Raw genomic sequence first — 22699 nt, 5'->3', positions numbered from 1 at the left:
AAATGGGTGTTGAACATTCATGAGCAAACTCGCTCCAGTTTGCTTGCAGACCTCCACACTTTCGAGCCAAGGTCGAGACAACGGTTGAAAAGGGCGTGGCCCACGTTCTCCTTACCGAAGTGTCAAAACTGTTGGAAAAGGGAGCTGTCGAAACCGTTCCTATGTTACAGAGCGAGTCAGGCTTTTACAGACACTATTTCCTCGTCCCCAAAAAGAATGGCGGTCTCAGACCCATTCTAGATCTCAGACACTTAAAGTGCTTATGACTCGTCCGTTCAGGATGTTGAAAACCAAACAAATTCTCGCACATATTGGCCCGGGAGATTGTTTTTTTCTCAGTAGATTTGAAAGACGCCTATTTTCACATCCAGATAGCACCCCATCACAGACCATTCCTGAGGTTTGCATTCAAAGAGCAGGCTTATCAGTACACAGTACTAGCATTCGGCCTGTCCCTAGCGCCCCGTACCTTCACGAAGTGTATGGACACGGCACTCTTCCCCTTGAGACAGTGGGGAGTGCGAGTGTTAAACTACCTTGACGATTGGCTCATCGTTTCCCAATCGGACACACTATCTCCCAGCCGGAACATCTCCTTCTCGGGTATAGAAATAGACTCGGTAGACATGAGAGCGCACCTTACCGAAGCGCGCATGCTTTCTATTTGGGGCCTGGCGACATCTTTCAGGGCCCGCGTTCCCCTCAAGAGATTCCAGAAGATGCTGGGTCTCATGGTTTCGGCCTCACCAGTACTCCAACTAGGACTGCTGCGAATGCGTCCTGTTCAGTGCTGGCTAAAACCACAGGTCCCAGCTCACGCATGGCGATCTGGTCACTTACAAATCAGAGCAAGTCACTACAGCATCAGAGCCCCGACCCCCCTGAAAGCGACCACCTGGTATCGGTCTGGCGTGAGATTGCTTTTCTCCTCGAGATCACACCCAATCTCGACAGATGCCTCCAGCTCAGGCTGGGGGGCCCTTTAGGAGGGCAGGCCCATCTCTGGTCTGTGGTCAGACCCAGAGAAACGCCTACACATAAACTGTCTAGAGATGAAGGCGGTAGCCTTAGCCTTAAAAGCCTTTCTCCCATACCACCACGTCCTGGTCCGGATAGACAACCGGGCAGTGGTGTCGTACATAATCCACCAGGGTGGTCTCAGGTCACACAACCTGCATAGCATGGCAGAGAATTTTTTTTTTCTCTGGTCCCAGCACAACCTGTGCTTGCTGAAGGCGGCGCATTTGCCAGGCATTCTGAACCAGGGTGCGAATATGTTATCCAGACGCAATGTTCTTCCAGGGGAATGGTCTCCTCCCCCACAAACGGTTCAGCTGCTGTGGGGATGTCTTCGGCAGGGCGTAGTTCGACCTCTTCGCCTCAGAACAACGCTCACTGCCAAATATTTTTAAGAAAAATAACAGGACCACGACTGGCCGAGCCGCTCTCTGTACGCGTTCCCTCCTGTCACGATGTTACCACAGGTCATCGGAAGGATCAGGGAGTGAAGATGTGAAGTGCTGTTAATAGCCCCCCTCTGGAGAACCCAGTCATGGTACCCAGAGCTGATAAAGCTGCTGAAAACAGCACCATGGCCAATTCCACAGAGGAAAGACCTCATACAGGCGAACGGGAAAATTTCGCACCCACGTCCCGACTTATGGGCCCTTTATGCATGGCCCCTCAACAGGTACCCGGGTATATCCCGGATAGAGTGCTGCAAACCATTTTGGAAGCTAGAGCGCCCTCAACAAAGACGCCTGTACACTCAGAAATAGGCAGTGTTTTCTAGCTGGTGTGCTACACTAAACGTAGACCCTCGTTCATTTTAAGTACCGAGTGTGCTCGCATTTTTACAAGAGCTCCTGGATCACTCAGTCGCACCCCCTCCACACTCAAAGTCTATGTGGCAGCCATAAAAGTGTTTCATGCACTGCCGACAAACCACTGGGAAGGAACGACCTCATTGTCCGTTTTTTCAAGGGCACTAGGAGATTAAACCCTTCATGCTCCCCGTCTGTGCCTATCTGGGACCTCTCTAAAGTCCTGGAGGCCATGAAGGCTCCCCCTTCGAGCCGCTTCGGACTGTGGACCTGAATTTGCTCTCTCTCAAAACTGCTTTTCTGCTGGCACTCGCCTCAGTCAAGTGAGTGGGTGATCAACAAGCGTTATATATGAACGCCTCCTGCCTGGAATTTGGGCCAAACGACTCCAAGGTCGTCCTTAAACCGAGGCAAGGTTATGTTCCTAAAGTACTCTCCACTCCATTCAGAGCACAGGTCATTTCGCTGAAGGCACTATCCTCGCCAGATGATGAGAGTGATGTGTATTTACTCTGCCTCGTAATGGCTCTCAGGAGATTTATCTGGAGCGTTCTGCCTCATTTAGGCAGTCAGAGCAGCTCCTTGTATACTTTGGCGGCTGCACTAAAGGTTTAGCCGTCACAAAGCAGAGACTGTCGCGCTGGATAGTGGATGCTATCGCGCTAGCTTATAAGTCCAAAGGCCTTCTTTGCCCCTTGGGCGTCAGAGCTCACTCCACGAGAGGTATGGACTCTTCATGGGCCTGGTCCAGTGGAATACCCATTGAGGACATTTGTTCGGCGGCTGGCTGGGCCTCGCTGTCCACATTTGTGAAGTTTTATAACTTGAAGGTACCAGGCCAAGATTCTCTCAGTGTAAGTGTTAATCACCAATAAAATGTTTGTTTCAATATTCTGGAGAAAAAGAGGTTTTCCCATAGCGTAAGCTAGCCTTACGCAAAACTCATTCCCTCATCTCAGGGAACTGAGGTTACGTTAGTAACCAAGTAGTTATGGGTAGAGTTACTACATTAGCCTAAATTCCTAGCCTAAACATTCAACATGGTGAATGTTGCTGATTTGTGGACTGAAAGCCTTCTATAAGTGTTTCTCTTGTTTCCACATCAGCGCTGTTTGATCTGATATCTATGGGTTAGAGTTAGTTGAATTGGAATGTTTCTCACTGGAACTCGCAGCGATGATGATATTAATTCTGAAGCGAATTCAATGGATTTCTTCACTGGATCTCCAGAGTCTGGATCTCCTAGTAACAGTGTTGTGTGATCGAGATCGGCCCGCGACTGGTAAGTTTGGGGCGCTGCGCTGTCTATGATTGGTCCGAAATAATAAATGGTATAATAAACGGAAGCATAAATGAGTAGTGCATTTTCATTTCACTTTTTTTTTTTTATTCTAAATGAATATTTGGTCACACCGGCAGGAAAAATGGTTGCAAAAATGCGACCAATTGGTCACAATCTGGAGCCCTGATGGGTTTGTTTTTTGTTTTTTCAACAAATGGTCAGTAGAGGAAGGTTTGAGAATTTTATATTGATTGTCAACATCAGATCAAGCTAAATACTATTGTAACTTTTATTTTACATAATCAGTAAACACCAAGTTACTAATAAAGTTGTATTTGTCAAATATCATATGTTGTTCATATTTATAGAGATTCTTCTTGGAGTAACTTTGGTAACAGGGTTGATGAATACAGTCAATGCTACAGTTTGTGTAAAAACTGAGACAAAGGATTGATATTATTTTCTTGTCTTCCCATCATGCAGTAGGAAGCGCCCAGATGATGTCACTTCCTGTGTGTCACAGTTTTAAGAAATGCTCTGGTGTCCCACTTTCACATGCGCATGAATGGAAGTCAGTGCAAGGTAAAGTCTAGTGTGAACGTCCATTAATAATTAACGATCAATAATTTTAGTCAAATAAATATCAGTCTCAAAGTTGGTGTCAAAATACACTCACCTAAAGGATTATTAGGAACACTATACTATTACTGTGTTTGACCCCCTTTCGCCTTCAGAACTGCCTTAACCCTCTGGGGTCTAGGCTGTTTTTGGGGCCCTTGAGATGTTCTGACATGCCCTGACATTTGTGCTTTTTTCAGTTGCTTATAAACATATTAATGGCAAAGGTGTAAATTCACTCTATAAAGCACAAACAGGGCTACAATAATATGTGAGCCACGTGTATGTACATGTTTTCATTTTTGAGAGAATAATGTTTATGCATGGATATTGAAAAAACTAAAAACTAAAATTTCTGAAATAAGGCCACAAAACACATAGTAAATATGTGTCAATAAGACTTTTGACTAATGGATGTCCTCGCCTAGAGTTTTTTCTTCAAAATTATGTGAAAATAGTCTTGCTTTCTCGTTCACATAAAACCATACATTGATTTAAATTGATGTAAAACAGGTTTTGCTTGGAAAGCCAATATGCGAGGGGGGCGTGAACGAGGAGTGGTTTACACCTTAGAAAACAATGTCCCACCCACTCTGCATAATGATGAGCCATTCACTCAGTTGTGAAACTGACTGAGCCACAATGCAAGGACAAAAGATATTTAGAAGAAGATTATATTGACCATTTAAGATTTTGCTTACATCTATCTTGTAAATATGTTTTGCTATTTTATTAAAAAGGTTACAATTACAACAATAATTACAATTTCAACAATATTTCAAGTGTACTCTTTCTTTGTAAAAAAAAAAATAGATTATAGGCCAACATTTTATCTATGTATTCATTACTTTGAATATAGCCAACATTGGAACAGCTAACATCTTAGTTGATGACTTTATTTTTGACAAAAATAGTAGGCTATTTTATATATAGAAATTGCTAAACAAAAGCTTATTTGACGAGGCAGTATATTCTACAGTAAATCTGTACCCAAATCTACTTAACAAAATGTTGTCTTTCATATTTCGCCTGACTGTAACGTTGTTTTCATGAAATATTAGGGCATATAAATGTTAATTTGCAGTTTAATACGTTGCTTATACAAATAGCCTACATTTTATTTCAACATATTTCAGTCGATTTTTACTCATCTCAGTATAGCAATACAGTTTGCTAAAACATCATCATTCATTCACACACGCAATTTAAATTTAACTTCTGGCAAAGATGAAGTTGACGATAGGCTTTTGTCTCGCGATCTTCGCAGTAGGCTAGTGAACGCACCGGAGAAATGCACATTTATTAGGCTACATAGTTTTTTGTTTTGGGTGGTTTTGTTTAGAACCAGCTTTCTGTAAATATATTTCACATTTTTTAGACATGTGAGGCGAGTAGGCTACGGCCTGGTTATGATCTCCAGTTCAAGCACCTTATGTTGTGATTGCTAGCCTATATTTACTTTAAATCCAGGAAATTTGTTAATGAAAAAAATATTAAAATTAAGATACAATTGATACAAAACGAAATTCGTTTTAAAGAAAGGATTTGTACTTTCTGTTTTGAGGTCTCTGTGAAAGTTTGAAAGTCTTTTAGTGCTTTTTTTAGAGCGCTGTCCATAATGGAGAACTGTCACGTAATACTGTTTTTTGCCAGCTGTGGTAAACAGAGCGCATCTATGCCATTCATTCATTCATTAACAGAAACCCGAGAAGGAAAAACTTACTAGTATTCCTCAGCTCGTATTCCTCGTATTCCTCATTATTCCTCACAGCGCTGCGAGACACAAAAATAATACACATTTAACAGAATCGATTGATGTATGAAACCAAAGTCCTTTTAGGCAAGTCGTGCCACTCGGCCGCCATCTTGGCAACGCCTCCGGGCAGCTATTTCGGACTAACAAGACCAGGCTCCTATCTAAATGAATGGGCAGAGAGTCAGAACTGCACTTTGCACTGGTCACCGGGACATAAAAACTGCATGTATAGAAACAGCAGTAAAATATGATAAAAATCGCTGAAAAAGTTTGATGACTTTGCCCCAAAATAAGGTTTAAAACACCTTTTTCCCCACAGGTTATACTTTTACTACGCATGCGCAAGGGTTCACGTTCACGACACCAACTTAATTTACGTCTCTATCCAGAATGCCGGTGTTGTGCCAGCACTTAAACAATTACATGTATTTAAATGTCTGAAACCTAAAATAAACATTATGTGGTTAAAAACACTGAACAGTTGTGATATAGCCTATGACAAGTGCTGAGCGGGTCTGTCTTTGGCTTAGCGCCAGTCACAACGCGAAAGCACAGGTTGAATATGGCAGTTATGTCACGTCACTGTACATTCGCTCCTTAGTGGTCAGCTGCTGACTGTTAAAAGCAGATGATTGGCTTTCCAGCGGGAGGGGCGGGACATGTGCATACAGCCACCATCTTTGCCATTACGGGTTTTCCTTATATAGTTGTATTGAGGATTGAGGAAGTGGCATGTCTCTTATATAAATTGTCTCTGATGAAACTCCTATGGAAAATCAAAGTCTACAGAGTATTTATGAGTTTCTTTTACACTGATAAAAAAAAAGCGAGCTGGTATCGCCGGCGATACCGTCGACCTCGGGGTTAAAGGGATACTTCACCTCTGGGAAGATGAATCTGTATTTAAAATAGGTCATTTAAGTAGAAGAAATGTGAAGAAATTTTTGAATGTGGAGCTTTCTAGACTGAGAAAAGCCAGAAAATGTATGTTTGGCTTATGTGGATGAAAGACAACAACTCCCAGAATGCACTTGCTTCGCTGCCTTAGGAGGCCACGCCTACCGGTAAGAGTGCGCAGTTGAAAACAACAAGGCTAACTTAGCCTGCGTGATGAGTTTGCCAGGAATCTCTAGAGATCGCCCAAAATGTCCGGGATTCGGCTTTTGCGTTCTACAGTCGCCATTCATTCATCATGTTTACTGTGGCGAGCAGGACGAGGTTGACGGCCGCGGGAGAATGGCGCGAGGCTGGTGGCGTCGTTACTGAGACGCGCCGGGTCTCGCATCTCTCACGGAGAAGCGGGAATTTTCTTAGCAAGGGTAGAACTCACATCAACCGATCTCTTGTTTAGCGTTCATGTAAACACTACATTCAGATTCACCAATCGGAATGAATTCAGTTAGATTGAAACAAAAGGTGTGCATGTAAACAATGAATGGCGACCGCAGAACGCAAAAGCCGAATCCCGGACATTTTGAACGTTCTCGCCCGCCGGACAAGTCCGGGAAAAGGAAGATGGTAACCCCTACTTACTCAGCTTTCTCCTACTATTCAGCTTTCTCCACAGAACAAGAGCCTGCTAGCTTAGCTTCCAAAGAAAGACGCCTGACACTGTGTACATTCTGTGAGTGAGATCCCTCTATGGGCGGGTTGAAAACATGCGGGACAGCTCCTCCTACTGGCTGTAGTCTTTAGCCTCTGGCCAGAAAATCCTCAGATGACGCAAAATGACGATTTTTGCGTCATCTGAGGATTTTTTCCAGACAAAAAATACATAAATCTCTTGTCTCAGGGGGATATGAGGGTGGAAAGCATGGTAATTCGAAAATACTACAGGTTTTCTACTAACACAAAGCTTAATGCTAAATCCTGAAGTATCCCTTTAATTCTACGTGGCATTGATTCAACAAGGTGCTGAAAGCATTCTTTAGAAATGTTGGCCCATATTGATAGGATAGCATCTTGCAGTTGATGGAGATTTGTGGGATGCACATCCAGGGCACGAAACTCCCGTTCCACCACATCCCAAAGATGCTCTATTGGGTTGAGATCTGGTGACTGTGGGGGCCATTTTAGTACAGTGAACTCATTGTCATGTTCAAGAAACCAATTTGAAATGATTCGAGCTTTGTGACATGGTGCATTATCCTGCTGCAGACTGATCTCATGAAATGGTGTATGGTCTGTTGTATAGGACTAGATGTTGATATCCCTCAATAAGTACTTGGGGCACCGATGGAACTCCGTGGGATGGTCAAATGAGTGAGGGCACCCTTTGGGTTATCAAGTGGGTGCCCTCCTTCATCGGTGTTTCGCTGATATACCCACGACACCTCCAGAGGGTTCAGCAGTGAATCCCAGCGTCCCAGGTTCACTCCCTAGGTGCCATCTACTCACCCGAGGGCCCAGGTGGAGTCCTTTCTCTTCATCCACAGCCACTGGCTCCCCTTTTCAGCAGCCCTGGAGAGTTCTTTGACTGCCTGCCGATGGGCCTTCCCTCGCACTCCCATCTCCCTGAGTAGCCTGGATGTTGAGGTGGCTACGAACCCTCTGCAACCTACTTCCACTGGGCGTATGTTCGCTTTCCAGCCTTGTTCTTGGGCATCGGCTGCAAGTTCAGCGTACCTCATCCTTTTCCATTCATAAGCCTCCTCCACTGCACCTTCCCAGGGCACGGTGAGCTCGATGATATAAACAAGCTTGAGTGTGGCTGACCACAGAACAAGGTCTGGTCGCTGGTTTGTAGCTGTGATCTCAGCTGGGAAGATGAGTTTCTTGTCCAAGTCTGCCAGTAGCTTCCAGTCCCGTGCTCTGCCCAGCTGGCCAGTGTCTGGTCTTGTGGTGGTGAAGCTGGCTTGACCCTCGCCTTCCCGAACAAATGGTGTCGGCTGCCACCGGGATGACGGGAGAGGAAGGGCATTCACACTTGTCCGTCGACTTTCTAGTACTGCTGCAAGACTCTTTAACACCTGGTTGTGCCGCCAGGTATAACGGCCTTGGGTGAGGCTGGTCTTGCATCCCACTAAGATGTGCTTCAGTGTTGCTGGACTTGGGCATAGAGGGCACGTGGGGTCTTCGGCATACCACTGGCTAAGGTTTGCGGGGGAAGGCAGGACATCGTAGGCAGCCCTGATGGTAAAACTTGCCCTGAATGCCTCCATCTCCCACAACTCATTCCAGGAGATCTTCCTCTTCTCCACTCCTTTCCATCCACTGTCCTTGCTTTGCCTGCGCCACAGCTTGGGCGCACCTTCCTGCTTCCTCCTCCTGACGTATCTCCTGGACCACCAGCTTGCGCCTCTGAGGTGTAGAGGCCTTGCTCCACACTGGTGTACTCGCCCCAAGGCCAAGACCACTCCTCCCCTCCTGCACTCGGCCCACGATGTCCTTATGTCTGAGTGCTGCCTTTGCCTGCTCTGTAGCAGCCAATGGGGTCCACTTCCTCCCGGTGGCCAGGATGGGGGCAGTTTGGGCTACGAATGGATCACACGAATCCAACAGCATCATCTCCAGTCTGACTTTGGCACACTTGTACTCCTCTGTCAAACTGGAAATGGGCAGGTGTAACATCCCTTTGCCGTAGAGCCCGATCCTGCTGAGGCACCTGGGAAGGCCAAGCCACTTCCTTATGTATGAGCTGACTAGTCTCTCCAGCTTCTCCACCTTTGAGAGTGGGACTTCGTAGAGGGTTAGCGGCCACAGGAGACGTGGAAGTAGCCCATACTGCATGCACCAGAGCTTCAGCTTGCCAGGAAGCATAGTTTTGTCGATGTTCTCCAGGCCGCTGGCTACCTCCCTCCTGAGCTGCTCTACTTGCTCTTTGTCTTTGAGGGAGGCATCATACCAACGACCTAGGCTCTTCACTGGCTTCTCGGAGACCGTTGGAATGGGTTCCTCGCCAATGTGAAATCGGTGGTCTGACAGCTTCCCCTTGATAATGGAGATGCTTCTAGACTTGCTCGGCTTGATCTTCATGCGAGCCCGCTCAATGTTTTCCTGGAGCTTTCTTAGTAGCCGCACGGTGCAAACCTTAGTCGTGGTGAGAGTGTGAGGTCATCCATGTAGGCTCTGAGCGGTGGCAGCCTCAGCCCTGGTCTTATACGCTGTCCGCCAACTGTCCATCGAGAGGCCCTGATGATGATCTCCATGGCCAGGGTGAAGGCCAGTGGGGAGATGGTGCAGCCGGCCATGATACCCACTTCCAGGTGTTGCCATGCTGTTGTGTACTCTGCTGTTGTCAAGCAGAGTTGGACATCCTTGAAGTAGGTCTTGACAAGGGTTGTGAGAGCTGCTGGGATCCTGAAGTAGTCAAAGGCTGTCCACAATAGGTTGTGAGGGACTGAGCCAAAGGCGTTAGCAAGATCCAGGAACACCACATGAAGATCAGTTCCCTCCTTTTTGTATGACACGCCAATTCGATATCCATTTTTGGCGTGCTATCAACACGCATAATCGCTTTTCAGCGTGTTTATCAACGCCGTTGACTTAACGTTACATTACTGTTTATATAAATATATGACCTACCCCAACTCCGTTCCTAAACCTACCCGTCACTGGGGTTAATACCATGAGTCTTCTCCTACCATCCTAGGAAAAAAAAATAGATTCCCCGGTATCACAACAAGACGTGGTCCCCTTTGGAAAACGTGTAGATGTCACAGTTTAACGCCCTCAAACGTGAATCATACACGTTTGCCATAAGGCCCAGTTCGACGCCGGATTTATAGATCGTCTAATGCTTAAGGATGGAGAAGTCCCAACAAAAAAGGGTCACGGTCGTGCGTTTGAACCGCAGGCGGTGAGTAAAACTGCTTCAAATACCTGTGTGTTGTTAGCTATCGGCGAGTAAGCACAGCAAGTAAACAGTGAACAGCGCTCGTGATTCTTTAGCTCCGCCCACACGGCACGCCTCCAGCCGCTCGTTTTTTTTTTCGAAAAGACTCGGTACAGCCTGTCTTTCTTTTATAAATATAATAAAACTAAAGAATTTTTGGAGATATAAAGGATGCAATACTACTCTATAGGTACTCAAGATTAACATGAGATCGACTGAAACAGAGTTTTTCACCCCCCCTTTAATAATTTTCTCTTTGATTTCAGACCCGATGGAAGTGAAGGAGGAGAGTGAAGAACTGAGTGAAGTGAAGGAGGAGAGTGAAGAACCGAGTGAAGTGAAGGAGGAGAGTGAAGAACTGAGAGAAGTGAAGGAGGAGAGTGAAGAACTGAGTGAAGTGAAGGAGGAGAGTGAAGAACTGAGTGAAGTGAAAGAGGAGAGTGAAGAACTGAGTGAAGTGAAGGAGGAGAGAGAAAAACTGAGTGAAGTGAAGGAGGAGAGAGAAGAACTGAGTGAAGTGAAGGAGGAGAGAGAAGAACTGAGTGAAGTGAAGGAGGAGAGAGAAGAACTGAGTGAAGTGAAGGAGGAGAGAGAAGAACTGAGTGAAGTGAAGGAGGAGAGAGAAGAACTGAGTGAAGTGAAGGAGGAACACCATGTCAATCCTGAAGGAAAACCATTGAGTCGCTCAAAGACAAAAAATATTTTTTTAAAGAAAAGAGCCAAGAAATCTTTCACCTGCACTCAGTGTGGAAATAGTTTTACAAGTAAACATAGTCTTGATGTTCACATGAGAATTCACACTGGAGAGAAGCCGTTCACATGTGATCAATGTGGGAAGAGTTTCACATACAAACACAATCTTAATGTTCACATGAGGATCCACACTGGCGAGAAGCCGTTCTCATGTGATCAGTGCGGCAGAGCATTTATTTGTGCATCAGCCCTGAAGACACACCTGACAGTTCATATGAAGGAGAAGCCGCATTCATGTTCTGTGTGTGGAAAGAGTTTTTCACTGCTGAAATCTTTACGTAAACATGAGAAAATACACACTGATGTGAGAGAGTACATGTGCTTTGAGTGTGAGAAGACTTTTACTACAGCGAACTGTTTAAAACGGCACCAGAGAATTCACACTGGAGAAAAACCTTACAAGTGTTCACACTGTGACCAGAGATTCAGTGAATCGTCATCTCTGAAAACACATGAGAGGATCCACACTGGAGAGAAGCCATTCATGTGTGATCAGTGTGAAAAGAGATTCTCATGCAAAAGTAATCTTAATGTTCACATGAGGATCCACACCGGAGAGAAGCCGTTCTCATGTGATCAATGTGGAAAGAGTTTTTCACTGCTGATATCTTTACGTAAACATGAGAAAATACACACTGGTGTGAGAGAGTACATGTGCTTTGAGTGTGAGAAGACTTTTGCTACAGCAGACAAGTTAAAACAGCACCAGAGAATTCACACTGGAGAAAAACCTTACAAGTGTTCACACTGTGACAAGAGATTCAGTCAGTCATCATCTCTGAAAACGCATGAGAGGATCCACACTGGAGAAAAACCTTACAAGTGTTCACACTGTGACAAGAGATTCAGTGAATCGTCATCTCTGAAAAAACATGAGATGATCCACACTGGAGAGAAGCCGCACACGTGTGATCAATGTGGGAAGTGTTTCACTAACAAAATGCAACTTGATGTTCACATGAGGATCCACACGGGAGAGAAGCCGTTCTCATGTGATCAATGTGGGAAGAGTTTCATTTACAAACAACATCTTAAAGAACACATGAAGATCCACACCGGAGAGAAGCCGTTGTCATGTGATCAATGTGGCAGAACATTTCTCTGTGCATCACACCTGAAGAGACACCTGCCAGTTCATACGAAGCCGCATTCATGTTCTGTGTGTGGAAAGAGTTTTTCACTGCTGCAATCTTTACATAGACATCAGAAAACTCACACTGGTGTGAGAGAGTACATGTGCTTTGAGTGTGAGAAGACTTTTACTACAGCAAACTGTTTAAAACGGCACCAGAGAATTCACACTGGAGAAAAACCTTACAAGTGTTCACACTGTGACAAGAGATTCAGTCAGTCATCATCTCTGAAAATACATGAGATGATCCACACTGGAGAGAAACATTACAAGTGTTCACACTGTGACAAGAGATTCAGTCAGTCATCATCACTGAAAAAACATGAGATGATCCACACTGGAGAGAAACCTTACAAGTGTTCACACTGTGACAAGAGATTAAGTCGGTCAGAACATCTGAGATCACATGAGAGGATCCACACTGGAGAGAAGCCGCACAAGTGTGATCAGTGCGGGAAGAGTTTCTTTATTAAAACTCAGCTGAATCTACACATGAAGATCCATGCAGTGGAGAAACCACATCACCTCAGTCTGAGATCACGGTAAGTAGTTTATTTTCATGTGCTGAGCAACAAAGTTTGTAGTTTTGAGATAATGACTTTTATGCGTGGTTTGTGAAAATACAAAAAAAAATTGTCACTGAAATAAGGTCATGAAACCCATACTGATTATTTCTTCACAAGACTTTTGAAAATTGTATCACATAGCCTAAAATATTTGCTCCAAAACTATGTGAAAATCATCCTGACTGCTCATTCAGAGAAGACAATACATTGATTTAAAGGGATACTTTAAATCTTTAAATTTATTTTTTTTGGAAATAGGCTCAGTTTACAACTCCCCCAGAGTTAAACAGTTGAGTTTTACCGTTTTCGAATCCATTCAGCCAATCTCCAGGTCTGGCGGTACCACTTTTAGCATAGCTTAGCATAATGAATTGAACCGGACAAGACCATTAGCATCTCTCAAAAAAATGAACAAAGAGTTTCGAATGAAAAGTTGCGATTTTGTAGGCTGATATGGCTAGGAAGTATACTCTCATTCCTGCGTAATAATCAAGAAACTTTGTTGCAGTACCATGAGTGAAGCAGGCATAATGATATGACGCAGCGCCTGATAATAGGCTACTGAGCTGGGGACTATTATCAGGTGCTGCGTCATATCATTACGCCTGCTTCACTCATGGTACTGCAGCAAAGTTTCTTGATAATTACGCAGGAATGAGAGCAGGGTGGGAATTATACCGCGGCCATGGCCGCCGTTGCCCTACACTTTGGCCTTCATGCCCCGTGAAAAAAAAAATCATCGTACGGCCACAGTGGCCTGTGTGCCCTGGCCCTGTCCAAGTTCCATGTATAAAGCGCCAGTGCGGCATAGTGGGCTTGCTTTGAATTACAGCGAGCGGGGATCTGATTGTTTCACACGGACCGTTGTTCAGTGTTCAGGAAGCACACCATAGCCCGTGATACATTTTTGAATTTATTTGGTGCGATGGCGGAGAGTAAAGATGTCCATAAACGGCAGATAATGTCTAAAGTTTGGGATCGCTTCCTTTTAGCGTCGCTGAAACAAGGTAACGATTCTGTCCCTCGCATTTTTTTTTCATGATGGAGGAACAAATATTGTATTGCAGTCTTTGCAAGACCTTGTTTGTAGGCTATGTCACGTCTGTTAAATAGTTACAGACAACAACAAAAAAATGAAAGTCCCCAGCCTGCTTTTCCAAATCCACTCGTACTTTTTGGGAAGAAATAATCGCAAAGTAATTGAGCATAGAAAATTTTCAATTAACAAAAAAATATAATACTACAAAACATGCTAATATACTTAAACTAGCCTAAGTGAAAAACAAAATGCTGTTCTTTTTCTATTTAAAGGGATAGTTCGCCCAAAAATGATATTTAAGCCATGATTTACTCGCCTTCAAGCCGTTCGAGATGCATATGTCAATCTTTTTTCAGACGAACACATTTTCAGTTATTTTAGAAAATGTCTTAGATCTTTCAGTGGTTATAATGTGAAACTATGGGGCTCACCTCATTGAAGTTCGAAAATGTACATGTATCCTTCACAAAAGTAATCCTTCCGGCTCCAGGGGGATAAACAAAGGCCTTCTGAGGGTAATCCGTGCGGTTTTGTCGTAAAAATATACATATTTAAAACTTTATAAACGAAAATAACTGGCTTCCGGTGGCGGTCGGCGCGCGTTCATGGAGATAGATGCTGGCGCATGACATAGGACGCTACGCAGGAAGCGTCGTGACGTATAACCGCAGTCAGAGAGCAGAGCAATCAAAACTCAACGTTCGTTCTACGTCACGACGCTTCATACGTGGCGTCATACGTCATACGCCAGCATCCATCTCCATGAACGCGCGCCGACCGCCACCGGAAGCCAGTTATTTTCGTTTATAAAGTTTTAAATATGTATATTTTTACGACAAAACCGCAAGGATTACCCTCAGAAGGCCTTCGTTTATCCCACTGGAGCCGGATGGATTACTTTTGTGAAGGATACATGTACATTTTCGAACTTCAACGAGGTGAGCCCCATAGTTTCACATTATAACCACTGAAAGATCTAAGACATTTTCTAAAATAACTGAAAATGTGTTCGTCTGAAAAAAGATTGACATATGCATCTCGAACGGCTTGAGGGCGAGTAAATCATGGCTTAAATATCATTTTTGGGCAAACTATCCCTTTAACAAAATGCATATTTGCAATAAAACATTCCCCTTTTCAAAGCTACACTTTTTTTTATATATATAAATTGTATACATTGTGAACCTGTTTGGCTGGATATTTTATATTAATTTAATTTATTTTTGTTCTCCGGTGGGTAATTTGCAGAAGGTGCAATCCTTTTTTTGTAATGTTGTATTAAGAAGACAAAACTAAGGCCAAATGGCCTTCACTATTTAAGTTTGTATTCATAGTTTTACATGTTATACATGTTTTACAGTATAAAGTTGACTTAAGTGTATTGTTATATAATTGTTGGCACTGGCACTTATAAACACTAAATGGGTAAAAATTACAATAAATAGGCTTAATTTTGGAGCCAAATGTTGGAGTTGGAATAAATACCTTTTTTTTTGATAAATAAAAGCCAAATGCTTGATCATTTTACAGCCACATCATTTTTGTTATGCATTATTTGTTTTGGTTGTTTAAAAACACACAATTTTTTTTTTATTCGATTATTTTATACCTTCTGGATGAAATGGTTATCTCTCTCACACTCACATGATATAGAGGACTGAATGAATATGTTGAATGCTTTTATTGGCATTTGTGTTGTTTCTGAATGCTTTTATTGGCATTTGTGGTGTTTCTGAATGCTTTTAATGGCATTTATGTTGTTTCTATTGTTGTGTGAGGGTGTATACCTTCTGGATGTAATGGCGCTCTCTCTCTCTCTCTCTCTCTCTCTCTCTCATTAAAAAATGTTTTTTTATTATTAAAAAAGTCATAATCCATGTCTTATTCCAAATTAGGATGTTATGGTATCAATCTGAATGGGAAAACCATTGAATTCTACTCAATGGCCTTTGTGCCCTGATATGGCCTTGGTGCCCCTAAAAAAAAAAAAAAAAAAAAAGGTGGAGGCCAAATGGCCTTGCCCCTAAAATTACATAATTCCCTCCCTGAATGAGAGTATAGTTACTAGCCATATCAGCTTAGAAAATCGCAACTTTTCATTTTCCGTCGGTTTTAGTACACGATGTAACTACAGAAGAGTCAAGTTTTAAATGGGAAAAATATCGAAACTCTTTGTTCATTTTTTGAGAGAGATGCTAATGGTCTTGTCCGGTTCAATTCATTATGCTAAAAGTGGGACCCCCAGACCCGGAGATCGGCTAAATGGATTCGAAAACGGTAAAACTCAACTGTTTAACTCTGGGGGAGTTGTAAAATGAGCCTATTTCCAAAAAAAGTGGAGTATCCCTTTAAAATTTGTAAGATGTGTTTTGTGTGAGAAAGCTTTATGCGAGAGACGTAAACGCATCATTAATATGTATGGCTTTTCACACCTGAGAAAGACAAAGACCCTCCCTAATGGCCCTATTAGGAGCTATCAGGCCCTGTCATTCTGAGCAACCTTGCACAAAGAATGAGGAGATTTAACCTGTTAACCGTTGCCAGTGCGCCGGCGCACTGAAGCGTTTTTTATTTATTTAATTCAAAATTACTATCAGATTTAATGTTATACCTTGACAAACTATACATTATTAAAAAGATATAATACTCAAGTTTCAGTATTTGACCACTATTGTATTCTGAGAAACTCATAGTGACAGTTAAGTCTTAATTTGTGTCAGGAGTTATGAAATGAAAAAATGCGTCGATACCTTTAATATGAATTATGCGCGTCAGCCGCTTTCATTCATAAAAAACTCCGTGCTGTCGTCATGACAGCGATACACAAAACAGCGTCCTTCAGGGCTTTTAGCTAAAAAATGTGCAGATTTGGAGAAATATTGATAGATTCTCATAGATTTACATCATATTTCTATAGACAGGAATAATATTTATTTAATTTATTCCTAAATGCGTTGATGTAATCTTTATGAGCGTTTGGTGTTCTGATACTGTGTTTTCAATCCATACCAGCAGCCTGAGGGCGCCCTCGCCGCCCTGTGCACAAGAATAGTCCATATGAAGAAGTGCCATAATCATGTGACATGACATTCCAGGACGTCACTGATACACACACAGCTATCAGAGATCGCGCTGTAACATGCAGATAAAGATGTTTTGAAGACAATAAACATGATTGCAATGATATTTGAGTTACATGTGTTTTTCAAGCCATGCCAGGTATTTTCATAATAATAGATTATATTTATAATGTAATGCTAATCTATATAGACTATCATTGTGCAGAATATTACCAATAGTATATTTTCTGTCTGATTTTTTTTTTATCTGAAGCCAAATTAGATCACAGAAGATTATTTAAAACACTCGACTTGCGTTATAAAGTAATGATTTTAATTACTTTGGTTTTAATCTCATAAATTGTCGTGTATTGATGGTGTGCTAAGCTAACATGCTAGCTAGCCCTAGGTGCACCTGCCACCTAGAAGTTATACTTTTATGATATTTTTGAATGCTTACTAAAATGTTTCTTTATTCAAGAAATGCATTTGATACAGTTTAAAATGTGAGGTGAACTTTGAGAAAAGAAATTAGGGACTGAACCCCTATGAATAGCCTGTGAATAGCCAGTCGTTAGTAACTATAATGCAGACAAAAGAAATGCATATTTAGAGCCATAACCTGGCTGGAGAGGTGTGAATGTGTGCAGGGGGAGTAGAGCCCTGCATTTCAGCCCGAGCCCGACGGGCTCCGACTTTTTTACGCCCCTAGGGCCGGGCTTCGGGCCAATTTTCACGTCATAGTTCACATGCGGGCCGTGCCTCGGGCCTTTTTTGGGTTATCCTTCTTTTTATATTTTTAGACATTAATTAAAAAAAAATATGAGAAGTTGACGTCGACGTAGAAAAACAAACATAGAAAGACATTTAATAACCTCATAACTTTCATAATCTTATAATTACACTGACATATGATTGACATGACAGTCGCACGCACGCACGCACACGCAGAAGGTTTCCCGTCAGCGGAACCAACGATTCACCTCATGTGCAAATAATGGAGAATATTAAGAGAAAAATCGCGAGTGATAGAAGAGAGGACTGGGTTAAAATCTTCCACTGTGGATGCTATTCTTTTACTGTAAGAGACTGTTCTCACTTTGCGTTTGATTGGACTTTATTTTCGTTTAACTGTTGGAAACTACTGGAAAAGAATGGCCATGTTCTGTGGTGCAGTTTTGAGGTAAGATAACCTGCAAGTTTTTTTTATTATTTATTTAATTTAATTTGTTAAAATTGACTATTGCTCATTTCGTTTGCGAGCGCTGTTGCGAGCAGCCTGAGCCTGCCTCAGTATTTAATTTTTAGCGCAATTTTCCACCGGACAAATTGCGATTGTTAACTCATGATTTCTGTTCTGTGCGTCTGTGCGGACCAATCTTGCACTTCTATCTACTCCTCAACCAGACCACCTAGAGACTTTGGGTTTTCGGCATTATGTTAAGGAAGGTCTAATCTCGGGAACGCACAAAAAAAATCCAGGAAAAGATTTACTATCTCTTAGTGTTGTGATCCCATGAGGTGAGAAAATTGCGCTAAAACACTCAGAGTTTTTATTACTTGTTTTTTACTCACTGTGGTTTAATAAATAAACATTAAACTAACTGTCTGTGTGATATGCTTGAAGTGTTTTATATCTATGGATTTTATTGTAGCTAAGTAAAGTATTAGCGTTGATTTGAGAGGCTAAATTGATCAAACATGTTTTACTCGCTGTTGGCTCGGCTTGCTTTTTTTTTCTTCTTTTTTTTTATGCTCCAAACATTTGTCTAAATTAACTTAATAAAGAAATGAAAAGAAAAGAAACATAACTAACAAAACGGATATATTTTAATGGCAGTCTGCCGCTGTGAAAAAAAAAAAAAGGGCTCGGGTCGGACTCGGCCTGATAATTCTGATGAGCTGTCGGGACACGGGTCGGGCTAGGGCCTGAGCGTCTCGGGCCAGGGCCGGGCTCGGGCCTAGATTTGAGGCCCGTGCAGGGCTCTAAGGGGGAGACTGAGACTGAATGGGGCTCGTTTGCACCACAAAACAATAGAGACAATATACTGGATAGATGGTTAGAAGATGACAATAAACATCAGTAGCATTTTAGCGTCAAATCAAAATAAAGTAATTTGACATGGTCTTGAAAAACATTTAACTAAATACAGAGTTTTGGACTTATTATCTTCAGATTTTTAACATAAAATGTTTAGACATGTGGCTTTAGTTGTAGTGCATTTCTAGATTGCTACAGGGCCAACTTCAATTTTATTTTCATGAGGATGTTTCATAAAAATTAATTTCTAATAAATTTACAAAACTTTGAAGCTATTTATAACAATTTTTGTCATTATGACAATAATTAATTCTACATTTACAATAAACTGCCAGGTGTCAGCTTTCAAATGAGATCATACTTGTGCTTTTAGTACAAAGGGTTCATGAACTGTATCTGTTTCAGTTTGGGTATGTCATTTCTGGGGATTTTTCAAAAGTGGGGTTGCAGCTTAACAGGTTAAAAAAGAATGGCTTTTTGATTGTTTGTATTTATTTACAACACAACATAATCCAAAGATACACAACAAATGACAAAAAAGCATACTATTGAAAACAATGATCCAAAGACAGATACCTTTGTGCCATTCCTAAAAGCATTGTACACACCTTTCATTTCCAAGGTGTTTGATTTTCAGACTCATGTGAATGTTGAAGTCAGCAGGACTCAGTGGCATCTGGTCCCTGTAAAAAAAAAAAAAAAAAAAAAAAAAAAAGTGTCAAGAGAAACTATAGGGCTGCACGATTTTGGAAATACATTTTAGATTTTTCTGGTTAAAATTTGCATTTTAAAATTCACAGAACACACACACACACACACACACACAAATGTTTCCAACAATATATAATGAACAGGTTTGTTGTGCCTTGTAGGCATAGGCTACACGCAGTGCTGCATAAAATAATAATAAAAATAACAATAACCTATAGCAGCCTATACATCTTTCAAAAGCAACATTTCAGAGTAACAGCTACGCTAGATACAAATATATTGATTATCATATATTACTTCAAATGTTTCCATTTGTTACAATGATATGAAATGAGATTGTAGTAAAACATGAAGCCTATTGTTTGGTGCATTTTGCTTTTCAAACGCACAGCCCATTTTGAATATGAAACAATCAAACGCACAGCACGCTGCAAAATATTAAACATAATGGTTACCATATTAGGCTATACATATCCATGTTTGAGCAGATATCCACAAACAGTATTTAACAGTAAACACGGGTATAAATATTATAATATTCACCATATATCTAGCAACAGTTCAACTGCAATGTGAAGTTTATGCAACAATAACATTAACTAATATAATTAAGAATTTCTTACCTTACATCTTTCTTGTCTTCAAATCACCTTCTTCTTCTTCTGAGGTATATCCAATGTAAGCTCACGGGGTGTCTTCCAAACTCCACGAAAAGCAGAGACATGTAAAGTTTGGTGCTTTTTGTTTGAGGGTAACGAGTGCGTTCGCGTTCAATGTGGAGATTTGCATGTGAATCTCTTTTGCGCGCGTGGGCGTGGTCAAATTAAAAATAATGAGCAAGCGTTTGAGAAACTGGACATCTTGTTGGTTTTATACAAATTACTTAAGCAGAGAATATTTGTTTTCAGTTTGAATCCGATCATTTAAAAGTACACACTTAAATGTTTATAAAGGTATATGGCTCATAAATATGTGACAAGTATTCACTGAGTTTTGTTTCAGTTTATAGACGTGCTCAAGAAAAGTTCAGCGAGACGGAGAGGAAGAAAGCACACCCTGTTATTTTTCTTTATTTTAAAAAAGCACATTGGTTTGATTTGATTGTAAGTGGACACATACAAAAGTAGACATCTCACAGATTCTTTTTTTATATTTCTTTTTTCTGTATGACCATAAATGACGGAGTAATTTAAGTTTATTGTGCTACAATGTGAAGAAAATCCAGCAAAATGCACGGGCGCGTTTGCCAACCCCAGAGGGTTAAACAAGGGTTAACTCGCGTTCAACCAACAGGAATGTCTAATTTGTCAGTTCAAATCAATGCAAAAAAACACAAATTCGCTCTCTGACAGTAGGTGGCACTCATGTAAAGCAGAAATACAGCACTATACAGGGCTCTAGACTGAGACTAAATGGTCACATTTTGCGAACTTTTTATAAGAGAGAGCTGCCATTTCTGCTGCATACGAGAAACATCACACAGCAAACGAAAGCAGAATGAAACCACACTACTCGTCTGAGCTGTGCAGCGCAAACAGTTTATCCGCTCGGAGCAATACTAGACAGCGGTTTACTCGTGAGCCGAACTCGATCACGCAACAACATTACTACACAGAGCTGGCAGATCCATTGAGAAAGCATTTTAAAGGGTTAGTTCACCCAAAAAGGAAAAATAGCCCATGATTTACTCACTCTCAAGTCATCCTAAGTGTGTATGACCTTATGACCAGAGATATCACGCAACACCTGAAATCCCCACACGTTGAGCCTGGTCATCGATGACAGTACCTTGTCCCACTCGCCACAGCACAGACACTATTTCAGTCGGCATAGGTTGGCATATTCCCCCACACTCACATCACCAGTTCATGTTGGCTCTCATCCTCACGTCCTCAGGCTGTTGAGCGATCGCAACCACCTCCTCCTGTCGATCTATTTCCAAAGCGCGCAGCTCCTCTTCTCAAACTAGAGGTTCATAGATATGTTGATAGTTCATAGTTCATAGTTCATAGAGGTATGGTTCTGGATCTTGACTGTCTGAGAAGTCACCCTCTTCGTCTCTCACAAAATCCGCAATATTCATCGCAATTCATTGTCTACTGTAGGAAAAATAGCCGGCTACTTTTCACGCCGGTATGTTGGCGGAAGTTTTCAGGTGTTGCATAATATCTCTGCGCCCAAGTAAGTGCTTTGCCTGTCCCTCCCCCCCAATATAGTCCCAAGTAAATATCTGACTAGGAAATCACCTTAAGTCAAGTGAAGTCAAGTCATCTTCATTTATATAGCGCTTTTAACAATGTAGATTGTTTCAAAGCAGCTTTACAGAGATAAACGTATAATTTAAGGTAACAGAGATTGTTTTGGCTTCATATCGATTCTTTAAAAAGTTATTTTCCAGCTAAAGTTAGTTTTGATTGATTCGCTTCCGTCGCAACGATCATATGTTATTAAATTAAATTAGGGGCCACCAAGATGACACCATTCTCTCTACACAGACTTTAAAGGCACACTATGCAGCTTTCCGTTTTTGTCAAACGGCGACCCCTAGAGTCGCTGTGGAGTACTTGTATTTAACGTTACTGTTGTAAATACCACTCGCGCAGAGCCGTCTCTGCACTCACGGCCTGATCCCTTCCGCCCTCTATACCGGTATCTTGTTCAGTAGGATGGAAGCTGTAATGAGTGGAAATAAGGTGTGACCCCTTTAAGAGCTGTGCGCGCCCTGTTGAACTGTCGGCAGTCTGTATTGTATGTGCACCTCTAACACCCCATGTATGCGGGTTATTTCAGTTTGATGCTCATTCTTATCCTACTTTTGTTTATCAAGTAAAGCTGTGGATGGTAGAACGGGTGATAGACAGTTACACGAGTTCGATTGGGGAATAAAGTGCAAGTTGTGAGATGTCAATTGCCTCCGGCGATCCACCGGCCCAAAGTTGCAAGGGTGGTTTTTCGTCTCACACATCTACAAAAATACGCCTGTATTTCAAGTTGATAAAATCATTTAAATCCACATCAGTTTATTTGTGCCCACGCGCCACGCCCTCCCAGGCTACTTTCACTTTTAAAAATTCCTCATAACCGC

At 42.0% G+C, this 22699-nt stretch overlaps 1 protein-coding gene across 4 annotated transcripts in view; it reads left to right on the top strand.

The window, feature by feature from the left end:
• The window catches only part of LOC311094455 (uncharacterized protein), an 83857-nt gene that overhangs the window by 4367 nt on the left and 56791 nt on the right, over window positions 1-22699 (top strand). For 3 of the 4 annotated variants that reach the window (XM_084132427.1, XM_084132428.1, XM_084132425.1), the window contains exons 3-4: window positions 3589-3687; window positions 10580-12740. In XM_084132427.1, coding sequence (XP_083988553.1) covers window positions 3589-3687; window positions 10580-12740 — 2260 coding nt within the window. Of the gene's footprint in view, window positions 1-3588; window positions 3688-10579; window positions 12741-16815; window positions 16988-22699 lie in introns of those variants that run through there. The other variant, XM_084132426.1, reaches the window with a different exon arrangement.

Source organism: Abramis brama, assembly GCF_963993115.1.
Source record: "Abramis brama genome assembly, chromosome: 1".
NCBI classification, from domain to species: Eukaryota; Metazoa; Chordata; class Actinopteri; order Cypriniformes; family Leuciscidae; genus Abramis; species Abramis brama.
This window is presented reverse-complemented; position numbering and strand designations above follow the sequence as displayed.